The following is a 15,957-nucleotide window of genomic DNA, read 5'->3' on the forward strand; positions in this document are numbered from 1 at the left end:
GCCTTTTTGAGGCTGAGTAGGTTTTAGTGAGGATTTCTAATCAGGTGGGAATGATTGCCAGCCAGCAGCAGTGAAAAGAAAACCGCCCACGCCTGGCAGGAAAATATACTCGTGTATTCATTTGCATTACCTTATATCCTGCTTACATTTCATTATTGTTGTAGCAATTTAGCAGAAAGATACACAACTTAGGCAATGAGGGAAGTAGATATACTTTATTAGATATTACAGTTTCTCCTAAAATATATATTTAAAAAAAAAACACTATTTCCTTTAGAAGTAAATTACTTGGTTGACTTTTATGCAATGCTGCAGAGATTCATTGAGTGTAAATTGTTTGTGGATTAACGATCCTAAAAGACACATTCAATTTCATAAGCGTTTTACATGTTTCTTTCCTGTACAGAATGCCCGCTTTTTTACTGTCTATGAAATCCCGCGTCGCCCTCTATAAAACGATCTGCCTTTGATAACCCCTCTTGACATGTTCCGTGACTCAACTCAATTTCCTGCTGCACAGATGTTTCTCCTGAGAGATTAGCCTTTTCTGTTATACATTATTGAAACTCTTTCAATACATCAAACTGCGCACAGATTTGTGCGTCCAGCTCTGCGGGAATAGCAATTCTTCAGTTCTGATGAAGCCTCTTGGGTGAGAGGTGCAATATCTTCAACAAACGTAAAGCAAGTCCTCATGTGAACTTTCTTCTGTCACCTCACTAGTGCCCTTTAAACGCTTTGGTCCATGATGGACCCAAGGCCTCAGTCTCTTAGCACAATGTACAGTAGGTAGCCTTTACCTATTTATGCAAACACCCGGTTTACAGGAATTTTGGTTTCAGTCAAAACAAATGAGACGCCATAAAGTCAGAGAAAACCAAATCACCGAGCTTAGTCGCTAAGTTAACCATCTTGCTACAATAGATTAGTTCTGCTAGCGACAGCTGTTAGTTCAGACGAAGCCTTTAAGCGAATTGTGAGCTGCATGCATTTTCCATCATGAAATCCTGACTGTCTCATCATATTATATTCTTCAATGAATAAATAGGGTTAACACGACTGAACCGTTACGGGTAAAGTTTTAAATCTGAGTCTGAAAAAGTTCCGTCTGCCCCTCGGTTGGTCTGAAAGATGCAGAGGCAGCTTTTATAGGATGAGCGAAGCGGTCGTCGGGCTCTCTGATCTGCAGGTCACAGCGTGAGAACAGACTTCTTCCTCCAGGCTTCCTCTCCTCCTCTCTCAACAGTCGGCATGTTGGACTTGTGGAAAAATCCTTTCCCGTCTCCATCTGAAACAGAAAAGATTCCTGAATTTACACTGGGAGGGCAGCAGTAATTAGGCTTGTGCAGTTTCCAGCAGTAGGACATTGATTTACATCTCCGATATTATTCAAACTATTCATGTTGCTGTTTAGTGACATCATTAAAAACCAAAATGTATGTCTCCATAGTTGCATGGATGCTGACCCGAATGACACTGCAGCTATGGATGGATGCCAGTCTCTTGCCAAATAGATAAATGAATAAATGGAACACACTTGTTATAGGAATCTGAAAGAAACTATCAGCTGGAACCAAGAGATTCTTTGAACCACATTCAATCCCTGCCTGTGGATGTTGTGGCATTATTGTTTTCTGTCATAATCAATTAGGCATGAATATCTTTTTTGTGTGAAATGCATCTTATATCAAATGTACAATCTAAATAACTAAAGTGCATTAGGAATATTTGCATCATTATTCCGTCTAGACTTTCAGAACAAATGAGCTTTGGATTATTACGCTCTGAGGTCGTTTGTGGTTTGTGTTTTTATTTATCATAAATGACAATGATCTTTTGGAATGGTGATTTTAGCCGCCTGCCTATATGAATGTGCAGATGAGCCCCTTTTGCATGAGCAACCAAAGACATTTGAATATTTGAATTAAGACACTACCATATCCATATTTGTGTCTTCAGCTAATACTTCATCACATTTAAAACCTGTGGGGTGTCTTATTAACACAAATCTGATACACAATTTATTTTATTTTTTATTGAACAGTATGTCTAATGTCCAGAATGTTACTATCTTGCCTTTTCTGTAGAAACAGCACAAACACCCCACAGATTAATTTTCCTTGTTTCATTTCATTACTCTACATCCAGTTCAGAGCCGAAGCTAAGAGTTCTTACCTACTGGAGGCAGAACATGTTTAATGTTCAATTACATCTCTTACATGTTGTTCATTCTGAATTTTACACATGAGTAATCAGAAGGTACGAATAATGTATAAAGAGATGTCGGCTAAATGCACACAGAGTGCACCTCCACCAATGGTGACAGTCCACTCCACAAATATATATTGCAATATTGACACTATAATTTGTCAAAGGCTTGAAAGAGAAACTTTAATCAATATGTTATACAAAAACTCATCAAGTTGCTCAACAAAAGTTTCAAGAACTTCATTCATATGCATGAGGCAAGCTGAGCAGAAACAACTTCCTGAAGTGCTCTAATTTAAAAGAATCTTAGCAACCGATCAAGCAAAATAATTTGTTTGAACGAGGCTGGCTAACCAGAAAGAGAATGAATCCATTCATCCATCAATTTTCTTGGAGATGAGGTGGTGAGGAATTAGAATAAGGAACCTTTTCACAAAACATGCACAGTGATGACAAAAAAAGCCACACCGCTACACTGGATGGATGAAAAGGACATCCAAATTGATTTAGCTCACATGAACACTCTCCATCATCATTTCATTAAGCTAAACGATATCTGTGGTAAATTCAACAATGGCATTAAAACATCGATTTGGTTTGGCAGATTATCAAACCTACAATTGACTATGCTGTTAAATAGCGTTACGAGTTCTTAAAGCTTCTACGTGTTGAGGCGAACAGTGCAACCAGTGAAAATCCTTACATTTCTAATGTTTTAATTTGGGGGAACAAAATTTATATTCACCCCAACAATTCCAATAATACCAATTTTATATTTCTACTCCAAATAGCACCAGATATATACTCTAACACATATGGGATATGTTAAATACGCACAGCGCCACCCTGACAGACAAACAAAAACCTCACGCACATAAGCCAACAGAAATATGAAATGCTGGTGCCGGTCACTCTGATTGGTGGACAGTTCTGAGTTAGGAGCACAAAGGCTCATGGGACTCTTGATGTTCAAGTTAAAAAAGTGATGTCATAGTGACATCGGTTTTCAGAGTGGTATGTGGGTTTTTAGGTTTGTATGGCTAAAATTATTATTATTATAATTAGTATATATAATGTAAGATATAAGTTGATATTTTCACTGATAAGTAAAACATAGTATTTGCTGGGGAAAAAAATACACGAGTTCTTTGAGAAGACATAAAGATCAGAGATATCGATTTTAAAATATTACACTGAATGCCAACCCTTTCATAAATTTCCTTTTCAATTTGAGTTTCTGTTAAGTTGTGCACTCCAGAATTACAGGTAAAAAAAAAGATATATATATGATGTGTGTCGATACTAGTCAATTATAAAAGCTGAGTTACTGAAAAGTAGTGATGTAGTAATTGTATTAGTAAGAATAGGGAGCAGTGATGCCATTAAAATCACAATTTAAACCCCATGAGGTGCGTGAGTAAAACAAAACATCTGAATCTCCTAATATCTATTGAAATAAAGATGCACTACTCTGTCCAGTCTGTGGCTCTTAAAGCATGAGCAGCCTCCCTTGCTGCAGTATGAACTAACGTCTGAATACCTTCTTCTTCTTATCAGTTAATGCTTCCTTGGCTTCAAATTGCCAGCCAGGAGTTGGGTGACATTCTTCTTTATCCTCCACCATCAGTGTTGGAATGGCAGTCATTGGACGAATGACCCCAGGCTTTCTCTGCAATTTGACAGAAACAGAAAATAATGCATTTCTTTCATTTAAACAGTGCTTTACTGCAGGAGACTAAACCTTATCAAAAAATGAAAATATGTACCTTTGTAGCTTCCATGAGATTTCTTTCCCTGCCAGTAGATGGGTGCAAACTGCATAATGATGCCTGAATATATATAATTAAATTATCAACATGGTTATGGTTAAGTTTACCTGAGAAATGAAATGCTGATAGAAGGAGACATTTTTTTGTCAAGGAAAGGACTATAATACTAAATAATTGATCCATATCTTTGTAAAAATTAGAAGTTCAAGCAGATGTTATTTGATTAAAATTAATGAAATGAAAAGTAAGAAAGTCACGATAAACATAAATAAAATATTTTCCATCATCACCTAATTCGCAAAGTGTCATTGCGTCATGCACGATTGGCTTCTCTGACATACATATACTTTCTATTCTGAATTCAGCGGAATAGAACATTCAGCAAACTGATCTTTAAAAATGAAAGTCCAGAGAGAGTCTTCACTTTTCTCCTGAGGGGATGGAATTCTATCATTTCTCGGCTGACAGCACAACCTGACTGATACTCACATATTTGGTTTCGCGCCCCAAGGATTTGTGAAATGAGTTGTTCTGCCGGAAATAAGAGACAAAGTCAGAAGTGTCACAGAGGAACAAGTTCAACCAAACTCCACCATGCAAAAAATTAAATGACTGAAATGTATCCACACATATTTTAAAAATGAAACCATCAAAAGTTTCTAAAAAGAACCATCAAACCAGAGCTCGGATTCTTGGGCGGAACACGTACTGAGAGTCTAATGCTGGGTCCAGACCACGCAATATGTTTGTCTTTAACAACGGCCTTTTCACATCAGAATATGTGATCACAATGCCGTTAAAGTCTTAGAACATCTTGGTCGGAAAATTAGCAACGCTACAAGATCCGAATTATTTCTGTTTTACAAAAGGAACATTTCATGAATATGTAAAGTTGGCTGCAACCCAATCGACCAAGAACCACGTGGCCTACACTCTTCTTTCACCTCCCTGGAGATGCCACATTTACATCCACAATACATTTTGCTTCTCCCATGCTTTGTTGCAGCGTGATACTGATTGTATAATAATAATCAAAAGGATAATCAATTATTTATGAGCATGTTATAGATGTTACTTGCTAAAGTCGCACACTTTACCTGCAGGCCGGTGTTGGGAGTCGATGACCTGGACGACTGCAGAGACTGGGAGGCACAAAGTTTGCAAACACAATGCAATTAAATCACTTTTATGTGGGCAAACCAGCATCTGCTCATGTTTGCGTTCATGTGGTTTAATTAGTTGGACTCACTGTTGGAAGAGAATTTGCCAATAGCTCGTCAATAACTGCATAAAGTTCCTCCGACTCTTGCCGGAGCTGAGCAGGTGAGCACATCTGCAGGAAGTACAGCATCATTGATTTTGGCCGTCTGTTTTGTGAGGGTCAGGGAAACCCAGCAGCGGCGTGTGCAGCAGTACCTCAGCATGGGTGTCAGCAGCGCATCCACCCACGTAGAGACCCCCGCCTCGCTCCACCTGCTCGTCTATTGCCTGTGGATGCAGAGGTCAAAGAGAGATACAGAGTGAGCTCCCCGCCAAGACTCGGATTTCATTATTCAGCAGTAAGCACACCTTTTCAACTTTGCTATTGAAAAAAATATCCCCTCTTTTGATGCAATACTTGTGTTTTGGCATTCACACTTTTTTTCATATTTTAGATGCCACCAATAAGTCAGGAGGAGCGTTTGCATCGAACTCCCTCGTAGGACTTCATTTGGCCAAATGTCCAACAGGATGTCTTAGTGGAATTAGAGAGAACTCACTTGTTGATCGAGCAGCAGGCTGTTGGTGGGAATTGCAGCTAGTGACTTGTAGCTTAACTTTATCTTGTGATTCTAAAGTTTATAGAGAGAAAAAAATCAGACAATGAATATGAATAATTCACAGAGGAAACTTCTGTATTTTATATACGTTTGATGTTATCAATAGTAATTCCTCTGTTCTATTTAGTCACGCATTATCGCACACTGCTACAGGCTAAATCATGCAAAGCCGTCCACCACACTGTCGCTGCGCAAGGAAAGAAGAACACTGAAGCGCGTCAGCGCTGGAACCGCATCACCTTATCGCTGCTCTGATATCTCTCTGACTTATTGCAACACCAATAATTTCAGCTCTGACTTGTCCTCGCTGACAGGGATGAAAAAGAGTGTGTCCCACCGCTCTCACATTTCCCTTCTTTTACCAGAATAGAAAATGGATTTATATTCTCAGAATTTGAGCGACATTGCTCTACACTGAGACATATCTGGCCCAGAGTTTAAAAGAAAAAAGAATTCCGATGGGGTCCTACTTGAATCGACATTTCAGAAATGTCTATTATTAAACTCCATGGATGTTGAGTATGACATGTCAGAACAGGAAAGATCTAGAACTACATCAAACCATGATACGGCAAAGACAAACACACAAACAGAAATCTAAAAACAGCTCCACAAAGCGTACGCCACCTGATATCTAACTATCAAGAGGGCAAAATCTGTTTTTAACTGCTTCGCGTGAGAGAACAGCATGTCACTGGGAGTATATTAGATAAGAGCCTTGGGGTGAAACAAGTCATGCATGTGGCAAGCAGAGCAACTACCTTTCTTTTTTTACCCTCCCTGTCACTGCAGTCTGATATTCCACTCCCTGGCCTTGGGGAGGGTGTGGAGCGCGGCGAGAGAGAAGGGGAAAGGATGAGGTCTCTGGTTGGTGGCGCAGGAGAGGCCGTAGGTGTGGGGGAACTGGTGGGTGAAGGCCAGCCAGGGTAAACGATGGATGTGCATTGGGAAGGAGACAGACAGCGAACCTTGTAAAAACTCTCTGATGGGGAGGAAAGAGGGACAGGGCAGCTCCTCCCTGTCACACGCCGTCCTGTGTTCTGTGGAGTGGGAGGAGGAGGTGTGACGCTGAGTGGGCGCGAAGGCTGAAGCCGTGGATGGCATAGGGCTGGAGATCTCAGCTGTCGAGACAGTGATTGAAGCCGAGAGAGAGATGAGCTTGGCGTTTGAATCTGTTTCTGGGGAGCAGAGGTCTCTGGCTCATAAATAAGTTTAGAGGATGGGGAGTTGTAGTTATTGAGGTTATTTTCAGCAGCGAGGCACCTATGAGTGTTGCTAAGATGGACTTCAGGGGTCTTGGGAATGGAAATGTGCATATGCTGCAGTTTTCGGGGAGATGCGCAGTCTGTTTCTTCATGTTTTGTCTGAGGAACCGATTCAAAGTTTGAGCAAAAAACAGGCAGCGGCACTCGGGTCGTCACGTTTCTCTTCATTCTCGGGGGTGAAATGACCTGCCTCCGCTGAGGCGGGCTGGCCATGCAAACCTGCTCCGAGCGCCTTCTCGTCTGGGTTTGCGGCCGTGCTCTGTCGAGTTCGTTAAGCTGGACAGGAGGAGGAGAAGTAACACATCTATCTGGCGCTCTGTGGACCTGACTCTGACTGTCTATGGACACTGAAGAGGAGAACGGCGAGGCAAACTCCAGGGGGATGGGGGCCACGCTGGAGGCTGCTGAGCAGGCATTACAGAATGACAGGGTCACAGGATTGACAGGCCAGCAGGGGGTGTAAGGCCTCTGCTGAGCAGGGGATAAAACAGGGAGGCGCCCTTTTCTCAGGATGGCGGTGAGGAGGGAGAGCCGGGTGAGCGGAGGCCGGTGCCGGTGCCTGGGTGGGGGGGACTGGGGGCACACAGAGGAGAACAGGCTCTCACAGGATGAGAAACAGGTTTGAGGGGTGTGAATCAAACTGGAGCCGGGTGCTAGAAAGTGCTTCTTGATCTGGAGAACAGTGGGAGTGAAGATCCCAGAGAGAACAGAGGAGCAGGGAGAGACAGTGCGGCTGAAAGAGGCAGGAGAGGTTCCAGAGGAAAGGGGCGCCGCGGACCAGCTCTGCTCTTTGTCTGAGCCTTCGGAGAGGATGGACTCTCTGGATGAGGCCGGCGTGGGGAACATGTGTGCAGAGTTTGTTGGCCAAATTCTGTCCTCTGACACAGACACTTCATTTGCAAAGAAACCTGAGCTAACCTCGTCAAGACCGCCAGCGTCATGACGCTGCCATCGGGAAATGCCCCTGCCTTTATCAGCAGCTGTTTCCATAGCTACGTGGTCGAGCTTCTTTTCATCCCGAGCACCAGCTGAAGGAGAGACGGTGCGTCCATCGTGAGCCAGTGATGGGTTTAGCTGAAAAACAGCAACGTTTTAATCAAAGGGCATGTGAAGTGTGGCTGCATTTTAATTGACTTTCACTTCACAATATCTTTTTTTGCTTGTACCTGTCAGCTGTGAATGAAACAAGCATGGCTTGAATGGAAATAAATGACGATCAAGTATTTATTTTTAATCTCTTGGTAAGTTAAAGACTCACCACATACTTGTGTATGTCTATTTGAGGAGTATATATTTACCCTGCATGGATACACATGGTATACTACACTCTGGAGAGAACACACAGAAGCGTATTTTTATCTCAATATGTCCGAAGCTAATAGTCACATGTTGTACTTACTGGAAGTTTTGTCCCCGTCTGGATTGTGTTTCCTGCTCCTCCCTTCTTGATAAAGACTTTCTCTGCTTTGAAGATCCCCCTGTCTGACATCATGTCCCCGGTTGTCTCCTCCTGAGACACAGCAACGTTCTGGCAGGAGAAAGTGAAGCAAACGTTTAGGAGGAACTGAGCAAGTGAAACCCGAGAAAATCCCGAGGTGAACTGCGGTCAGCTGACATTTGTGGAGGACATGATTCATGTGCTGACGGGCTTGGGTACACACTGATTATTTAAAGGGGCAACTTGTAAAAATAAAGCCTGAATTGTAGCTATAAATATAAGTAGAACTTATGGAAGACTGATGTACATCTCCCAGCTGAGGCTACAAGGGGCTGCTGGGCTACTTTTGTGATACCAAACCAGTTAAAATGTGAAGGTGGTGGCGGTTGTAAAACATAACATGCAAAGACATGTATAATGTGTCAAACACACAATTTCACACTGGTCCAATGTTTGCAGAATTATTGATTCTCATTTGGAACAGGGATTTATATATTTTTAAAAATCAGGTAATTCTGGTACAAATAGGTATCCTAGCGACAATACACACATTAAAGTCATGTTGAATTTGGAGGCCTCTACTTTAATTTATTTGCACCTAGTTTAATTTTATTTTGTTTTTTTACAAATTCACTTATCTTGTACTCTCACTGACATTTTGTTACCAAAGGCTTAATGCTTAAGGTAAATAGCACATAATAACTCTAAAGAAACTAGTTGAAATTGTTTCACTGGGAGTTTGAGAAGCTCTCTCAAGTCTGTGTATTTAAAATGCAGCTACTGGCATCAACTGCTTGATTTATCATCAGCATTTGTGTGGCAAAGTAAGGTAACAGTTCACAAGCACATCTCTGCACGAAACAACTAATAGTTACTTAAATTCAGTTCAGTTCAAAATTAGAACACAAAATTAGCCTGTTTTAGTTGCAGTATTTACTTGTCTGCCAGCTCGGCGTCACACATGCTATATAGATTATAATGAATACTGGAGCTACAGTATACTTGCTACTTGCTACTTGCTCTTGTGGGTCATTCCCTGCTAATCCTGTAAAGTGCCTTGAGATGACTTTCTGTTGTGATCTGGCGCTATAGAAATAAAATTGAATTGAATTGAATTGAAATTGTCATGATTGACCCATATTAGTCTGAGGACTAATGATAACATCATGCTGAGTTTCTCACCCAGGACTTTGCTGTTTGGCTTCATCAAAGGTGCCACCAAAAAAAAAATCTCCCCCCCCCCCCCCCCTTGTTACTACATTAGCATAAGGAGTCAACCGCCCTATGGTTAGCCAGCCCACCCGCATAATAATACCCACTCCGATGTGTCACGAGTGTTGAGTGAGACTCACGGGCAAACAAGCAAAGCGTTTTTTGAAAAGGAGTTCTCCACAATCTGGCAACTCTGAATCTGAGTCATCGACTTCCACATCATGCCGTTTAACAAGTCAGTCGAGGCCAACAGGAACGCAGAGGAAAGCCTTAATGGAGGACGGTCACGGCGACTGCGTGGCTGATTCAAAAAGCACCTGACCACAAATCATCCGTCGCTGGCCAGAATGCATGAAGGGTATTTAAAGTAGCTTGACAAATCAATGCAATCGTGACGATAAAGTGATCAAAGCATTTAGAGAAAGGCCTACCACTGGTGGGACAGCAGCAACTGGCAGAGATTAGGGATGGTCGCAAAATAAAGCAAAATAAAGGAGTTGTAAATAGCTTCATTGTAATTCTGCTACCATCATTACCCTCGCCGAAGAGGAGGCGAGGGTAATGCAATTGGGTGCGTTTGTATGTTTGTTTGTCTGTTTGCTTGTCTGTCCGAGCGCATAACTCAAAAACTAGTAACCCAATCGACTTAAAATGTTTACACAAGCAAGGTTCTGTCTGTGGCTCGGTCCTCCCCGAGAATGGCGTTGATCCGGATCTGGATCCAGATTCTAGAATTATTTTTACATTTGGAATTGTGCCTGTGCTGTAAACTGCCACTTTAAGAGGGAGGGACACGAATGGCATGATGGGAAAAAGAGTCCAGAAGGAGTCTTGTAGCAAGCTAGAGCAGGTTTGGCCCCTCTGATCCGGAAGCCCTGTTTACTGTCTCACAAGATCGAATAGTCTTTGGGAGGCGAGGGTCTGCAATCTCTGATTGTCGTTTTCTAGTTCATGATGTGTTGGTTTACAGCACAGGAGACAGAGCCCTTGCTCCCTTATTGGACAGTTGGGTGGTTCAAGCCATGTCTACATGTTCAAGTGTCCTTGTGCAATATCCAATGTGATCCCACTGTCAGTTAGAAAAGGCTTTCCCCACAGAGACAATAAAACTATGGGCAAAAATAAAAGGTTGGGCAACGCTGCTACACTGGCTCGAAGCACTAGAATCAATTTTCTAGAAGAATCCACGTTATATCTGATGTCATTATGTTATAGTGATATTCAACGTGCACAGTAAAGGCCTAAGGTCATGCAAGAGGTGATCATTTGCACCGTATTGTCGTGACTTTGTTATTTCTTATTAATTTTATCACTTCTTTGGAGCTCAAATGGAAGATAAATCTTATAATTAGAAGCAAGAAGATAATTAGACTCTGACTATCCTACTGTGCTGCCTGTTATGGGTCATAGCTGGCCGTGGTGAGTTAATGAGCTCTGTCTCACAGGTAATCCTCTGCTGCCTGTGCTCTGGCATCTTGATATCGATATCTCACTACAGAACGTTAATCTTTCATGTGTCAATGTGTCAATGAGCTGATAAGTCCATTCTAAATCACTGTGAAGACGTTTGTTTGTTTTTCTCTTCTCATGTATTTGTGAACTGAGACGCTGACCTGAAACTCATTCGCTGGCTTTATGCTAAGCTAGGCTAACCAGCAGCTGAACTACAGACAAACCTTATCCCTTTTTACAAGTTGTAGTTACCACAATAGAACACATATAATATTGTTTAAAAATAATTATATACAAATATATATTATGTATGTTGTTTGCTTGAAAATGTTGAACGTGGATCCATTTTTTATAGGAAAATGCTACTGCATGTTAAAATATCACCAATATAAATACACTGAGGATATATATGAGTTTTATTAGTAAAGTTTTCTTTTTAAATTGCGGTGTTGCTTTATGTACATGTCTTTTCATCATAGCTAAGTATGCCACCAAATCCAATCCTGGCTTTATCAATATAGTATGAAAAAAAAAGTCAGGTGCGTGAAAGATGAAGATAGCATGGGAACTCAAAATAAATGTGTCAGCACAAAGCCTTATATATTTAGGACTTACTGTAATACATGCAATCCAATATCAGTGGTACCTGTATCATCTCTATGTATGCTGAATCAAAGTTTTCCTTCTGAGCAGTCATATGTTGCCCCTATTAACCCTATATAATCTGAGAAGCTCATGGTGCCACCCCCCCTGCTGAGAGGACCTTTGAAGTCTCATGCCGGCCGCCAGCGAGCCTACCCAGTCATCCGAAGCACCCGGAGCTGTAGTGTTGATGTGATGTTGCTGGATGAGACATCCAATAACAACTTTTTCAACACAACATTTACCCCCAAGATGCACATTTGCACTTTTTGTGCATTTAAGTAATCGAACCAACCAGAATTCTCAAGAAAGTTCGAAACTTTATTATTACCGGTACTTATAAATGTGCACCTGTTCTTAATTTGACACTTGCAACACCTCTCTGAAACACAATTGTGCTGCATCAGCTGTTCTGTTAGCAGTCAGTGAGTATTTGACAAGAAATGCTATCGAAGACAAAATATCAAATCTTAATACGGTCTCTTTTATCAGAATGCGTCTCACTTCATTGTCATTCAGACCACTTGCATGATTTTAACAAAACATTGTTCCCTTGGTCTCGGTGCACATTTAAATAGTAAATACTGAAATATAATATTCATAGTATAGTATCGAGTCCGGCATAAAACTTTGCCAGAATTAAGCGTGCAATCGACTAGAGGGTTGGCTTGCTGTGGCGACCCCTGACGGGACACGCAGAAAGAGGAAGAAGAGGGAGACGCATAGAGTTATAACAATAGCAATTCAACGACGCAGTTTGAAAAATAAAGTCAAGGGTCCAAAATCAAAATTTCTAAATGATACACGGAAAGTGACAAAGAACAGCCTGTCTGTCATATTAAATATAAGGTAACCGTAGTCACAATCGTACGTTGTCCACAGGACAAATATGGACACTTTTTTTTTTTATCTTTAACACATTTTAATAGGATGCCTCAGGACTGGAAATTTCAGGAAAATTTAGCAAGTGACAACTTTTTCATCGCTGGTGAGTCAAATAAAGTGCCTAAAAACTGCATGTGGAGGAAGATTACTACTGCAGAGACACAGATAAATGCATTAGCTAAATTAACGGGGGAACACCATGCAATGAAAGCAGTGATCACAATAGAACCAAGCTGGACATAATGTCATCTATAGTGCGTCTGCTGCTGCTATACCTTATCTGCACTTCCCATTAGCGCTCCAGGTCTCTCTCCTTCAGCAACAATGGCTTCAAATGGTAATCTCTGCATCCGTGGCAAAAATGTGAAAATGGCAGGCTGAGACGGCGCTCGGATCAGACCCTGCAAAGCACAGAATAGAGAATATAGAGAGAATACAGGATGTAATTGTCCACAAATTGATGATCAGCGTGTGATGTGGGGTGGGATGGGAAGGGAAGGGGTCGTCCCATTAAAAGGTAGTTCAAATGAAAAACGTTTGGAAGTTTTTGGGGGCCTGAAAATGCAAATGTCTGGACACTGGTCAAACTTTGAAAGCACCTCTGTTACTGACATGGACTGAACTAGCAAAATGCAATTCCTCTGTAAAGTGTGGCAACACAGCCCGACTGCATGCATATCTTCAGCTGCTCAGACACAACAAGTGGTGTGAGTCTGTGGTGCTGATTGTGTGGCTACGTGAGGACAATTCCTATTCCCAAACATAATTCATGCAAACAAACAAGCTCCTCCGCTGCCTATTAATGTCCCCCCCCCCCCCCCCCAACACACACACACGCACACATTCAGGTGCCTGCGAGTCTAGATCTCTGATGACCTCTCCTGGACAGACAACATTTCAGCCATCATCAGGAGGAAGAACAACCTGGACAGGAAGCTGCTGCTGGCCTTCTGCTGCTCGTCCATAGAGAGCCTACTTATATATCTTGTGTTGACCTGTTGACCTCTGGCAGAAGCATCAAAACAAGGACAAGCAGACTGAAAAACAGTTGTTTCCTGAGAGCATTCAAAACCATGAACTCTCACATGTACCAGTAATTTACAATGTGCAGTAGAACTTTACAACGCATGTACATGTCCTTGTTTACATCCTGTCCAATGTGCAATTTCTTTTACCTTTTAACTCTTAAAGGACAGCGTCCCTCTTTTCTGTCTCAAACAGCTCTGTCTGAATCACAGCTTCAGCATCACATGTTATCACATCTACTACTTTCCTTAAACCTGCCCATTTCCAAGTCTGACAAAATCCATTTTCACTTGGAAGGGTCAAGATATTTATATTACAGACACCAACAGGTCTGCAATCAGCCACAAATAAAGAAGCAGAATGAATAACGTGACAAAAATAACCAGGCGTTCGTCTCATAAATGTGTTTATGATCTTATGTTACCTGTTTGTTTGCTCCGTCCTCGGTAGCCACAGCAGAGTAAGTTTATACTGTGAAAGGTTAATGTGAGCTTGTCCTTCTTGCCCGTCAGAGCCCCCCCCTTGAATATTTGATCACATAGTGCTGCGAGGTCGTGTTCGCTGTGCAACATGTCGCCTCCCTGTTTGCGTGCTATCACTCAATTATTCCTTGTGACATATCGGAAATCATGTTCTGAAGAAGACCACTCTAAATGGAGCATTTTAAAGGAACCCTTAAACACAAGCCCACCAGTAAGTGAAGACTATACTTTAAGGAAGGATACTCCTGAGTGAATGCAAGTGACGTTGTCATAAAGGTTGTCATATGTCCATGAGCTTTGCAGCACTGCTTTCTCGTGCAGATCAAGCTGCTCTCTGAAGTTGTACATTAGTCGCTCCCATGTTTGTGTTTGGTGCCGATGATCACGGCTGCAAATCTGCACAGATGAACTGTACTTGTTGTTCAACAGGAAACGCACCAACCGTTCGGGCGTTTCGCAAAGTAATGACTTTAATTACAGGCAAAAACGCAGCCCTCCCTCTAAAGCAGATAGGGCGTGCAAATATAGCCCACTCACAGCTGCTGGAGTGGAGAGTACACCGGGTCATCGTCCCAGATGATAAACAAGCGTTTATCAAAGCCATGTACACAGGGACAAAAAAATTACAAATGCTTTTGTGTAGTTACAGGAACGTCTGCGTCTTCATCATCAACATAAGCCCCTTTTTGATTAAATAAAGCTCATGGTTGCTTTTCTTTACAGTGTTATGTGCTCGTTTAATGATTCGTAATCATTCACATACTATGAAGATGAATATTTCTTCATAAGGTTATCCATATGACATTACAATGAGCTATTAAAAATTCTGAAGAGTTAAAAAAAAACATAAAATGTTATAAAATACAAGCTGGCTTTTTGTGTATCTGTGTGTATAATGTGTCTGTTTATGTGTGAAAGGTTGGAGGGTGGCAACCAGGTGGTCTGGGGCACCATGGGGGGGGAGTGGGGGGGGGGGGGGGTAATTGTGTTGATAAATTGCATGAAAATCTTTAACCAGTTAAATGTTTGCAGTAGGATTGAACATTGAGGTATAAATATACAATAAATACAATCTAAAAATAGGATTTAAATTGTTGGTGGAATGTAAAGGCAGGTCAGCAAAATGACCTGATGCCAAAGAAGTATTTTAACTTTTCAAAAGAAAACAATAAAAATGTCTTACCTTCCCTGAAGTCTTATTCAAACTGTCCATTTCAGCTCAACATGGCTTGCCCCTTGGAAATACGTCCCCCAGTACAGAAACAGTACAGATATGTACACTTTTGAGCTTGTGTATTGAAGTTCAAAGAGTATTACAGTCGTGTGTGTGTGTGTGTGAGTGTGTATCAGCCTGCAGATTTCCTTTTATAGACACATAATAGCCACAAATAGCTTGCAGACAGCGTTCAGCCTACTGGGCACCAGCAACAATGTTCACATGGCACTGCAGCCAACACAGCTCTGTTGCAGCAGGTCCAATTTTTGTTATCTCCTCTTTCATCTCTGTGGAAGAAGCAAAGCTGTGTATTCATGCAGTATATTCTATTCATACAGTATATTATCACTAACCATAATATAACTAACAGTACTCTGAATATATGAATACAAACATTTCTAAAAAACTAAAACAAATTATTTGAAAAACTAAAAACACAAACAGAATAATAATTTGATGCTGTGTAAAATATCAAGTTCTTAATTAAGAATATATAATATGAAGGAAAAGTAAATATTTACAAAAACTAATGAGGTTTTTAT

General features: G+C 41.3%; 1 protein-coding gene across 1 annotated transcript; it reads right to left on the minus strand.

Annotated features, from left to right (window-relative positions):
- Nucleotides 1–196: 196 nt before the first annotated feature.
- Nucleotides 197–15,475, minus strand: LOC137912984 (muscular LMNA-interacting protein-like). The gene is made up of 12 exons (XM_068757115.1): nucleotides 15,383–15,475; nucleotides 12,967–13,092; nucleotides 8,462–8,590; nucleotides 6,559–8,136; nucleotides 5,738–5,809; nucleotides 5,394–5,465; nucleotides 5,227–5,310; nucleotides 5,075–5,119; nucleotides 4,467–4,508; nucleotides 3,975–4,037; nucleotides 3,749–3,877; nucleotides 197–1,288 (listed from the first exon to the last, which is right to left on the minus strand). The coding sequence occupies exons 1-12, from the start codon at nucleotides 15,410–15,412 to the stop codon at nucleotides 1,082–1,084; spliced, it is 2,577 nt and encodes an 858-aa protein (XP_068613216.1). The 5' UTR covers nucleotides 15,413–15,475; the 3' UTR covers nucleotides 197–1,081.
- Between the last annotated feature and the right edge of the window lie 482 nt (nucleotides 15,476–15,957).

This window comes from Brachionichthys hirsutus, unplaced genomic scaffold (assembly GCF_040956055.1).
Source record: "Brachionichthys hirsutus isolate HB-005 unplaced genomic scaffold, CSIRO-AGI_Bhir_v1 contig_796, whole genome shotgun sequence".
In the NCBI taxonomy this organism is placed as follows: Eukaryota; Metazoa; Chordata; class Actinopteri; order Lophiiformes; family Brachionichthyidae; genus Brachionichthys; species Brachionichthys hirsutus.

What these genes read in the sequence shown, in the direction of transcription:
- LOC137912984 (XM_068757115.1), bottom strand. Translation starts at nt 15,412, where the DNA reads ATGGACAGTTTGAATAAGACTTCAGGGAAG. An exon ending in AGACGGGGACAAAACTTCCA is followed by an intron (nt 8,137 to 8,461) that starts GTAAGTACAACA and finishes GCTGTTTTTCAG; the next exon opens with CTAAACCCATCACTGGCTCA. An exon ending in CTGCTGACACCCATGCTGAG is followed by an intron (nt 5,311 to 5,393) that starts GTACTGCTGCAC and finishes TACTTCCTGCAG; the next exon opens with ATGTGCTCACCTGCTCAGCT.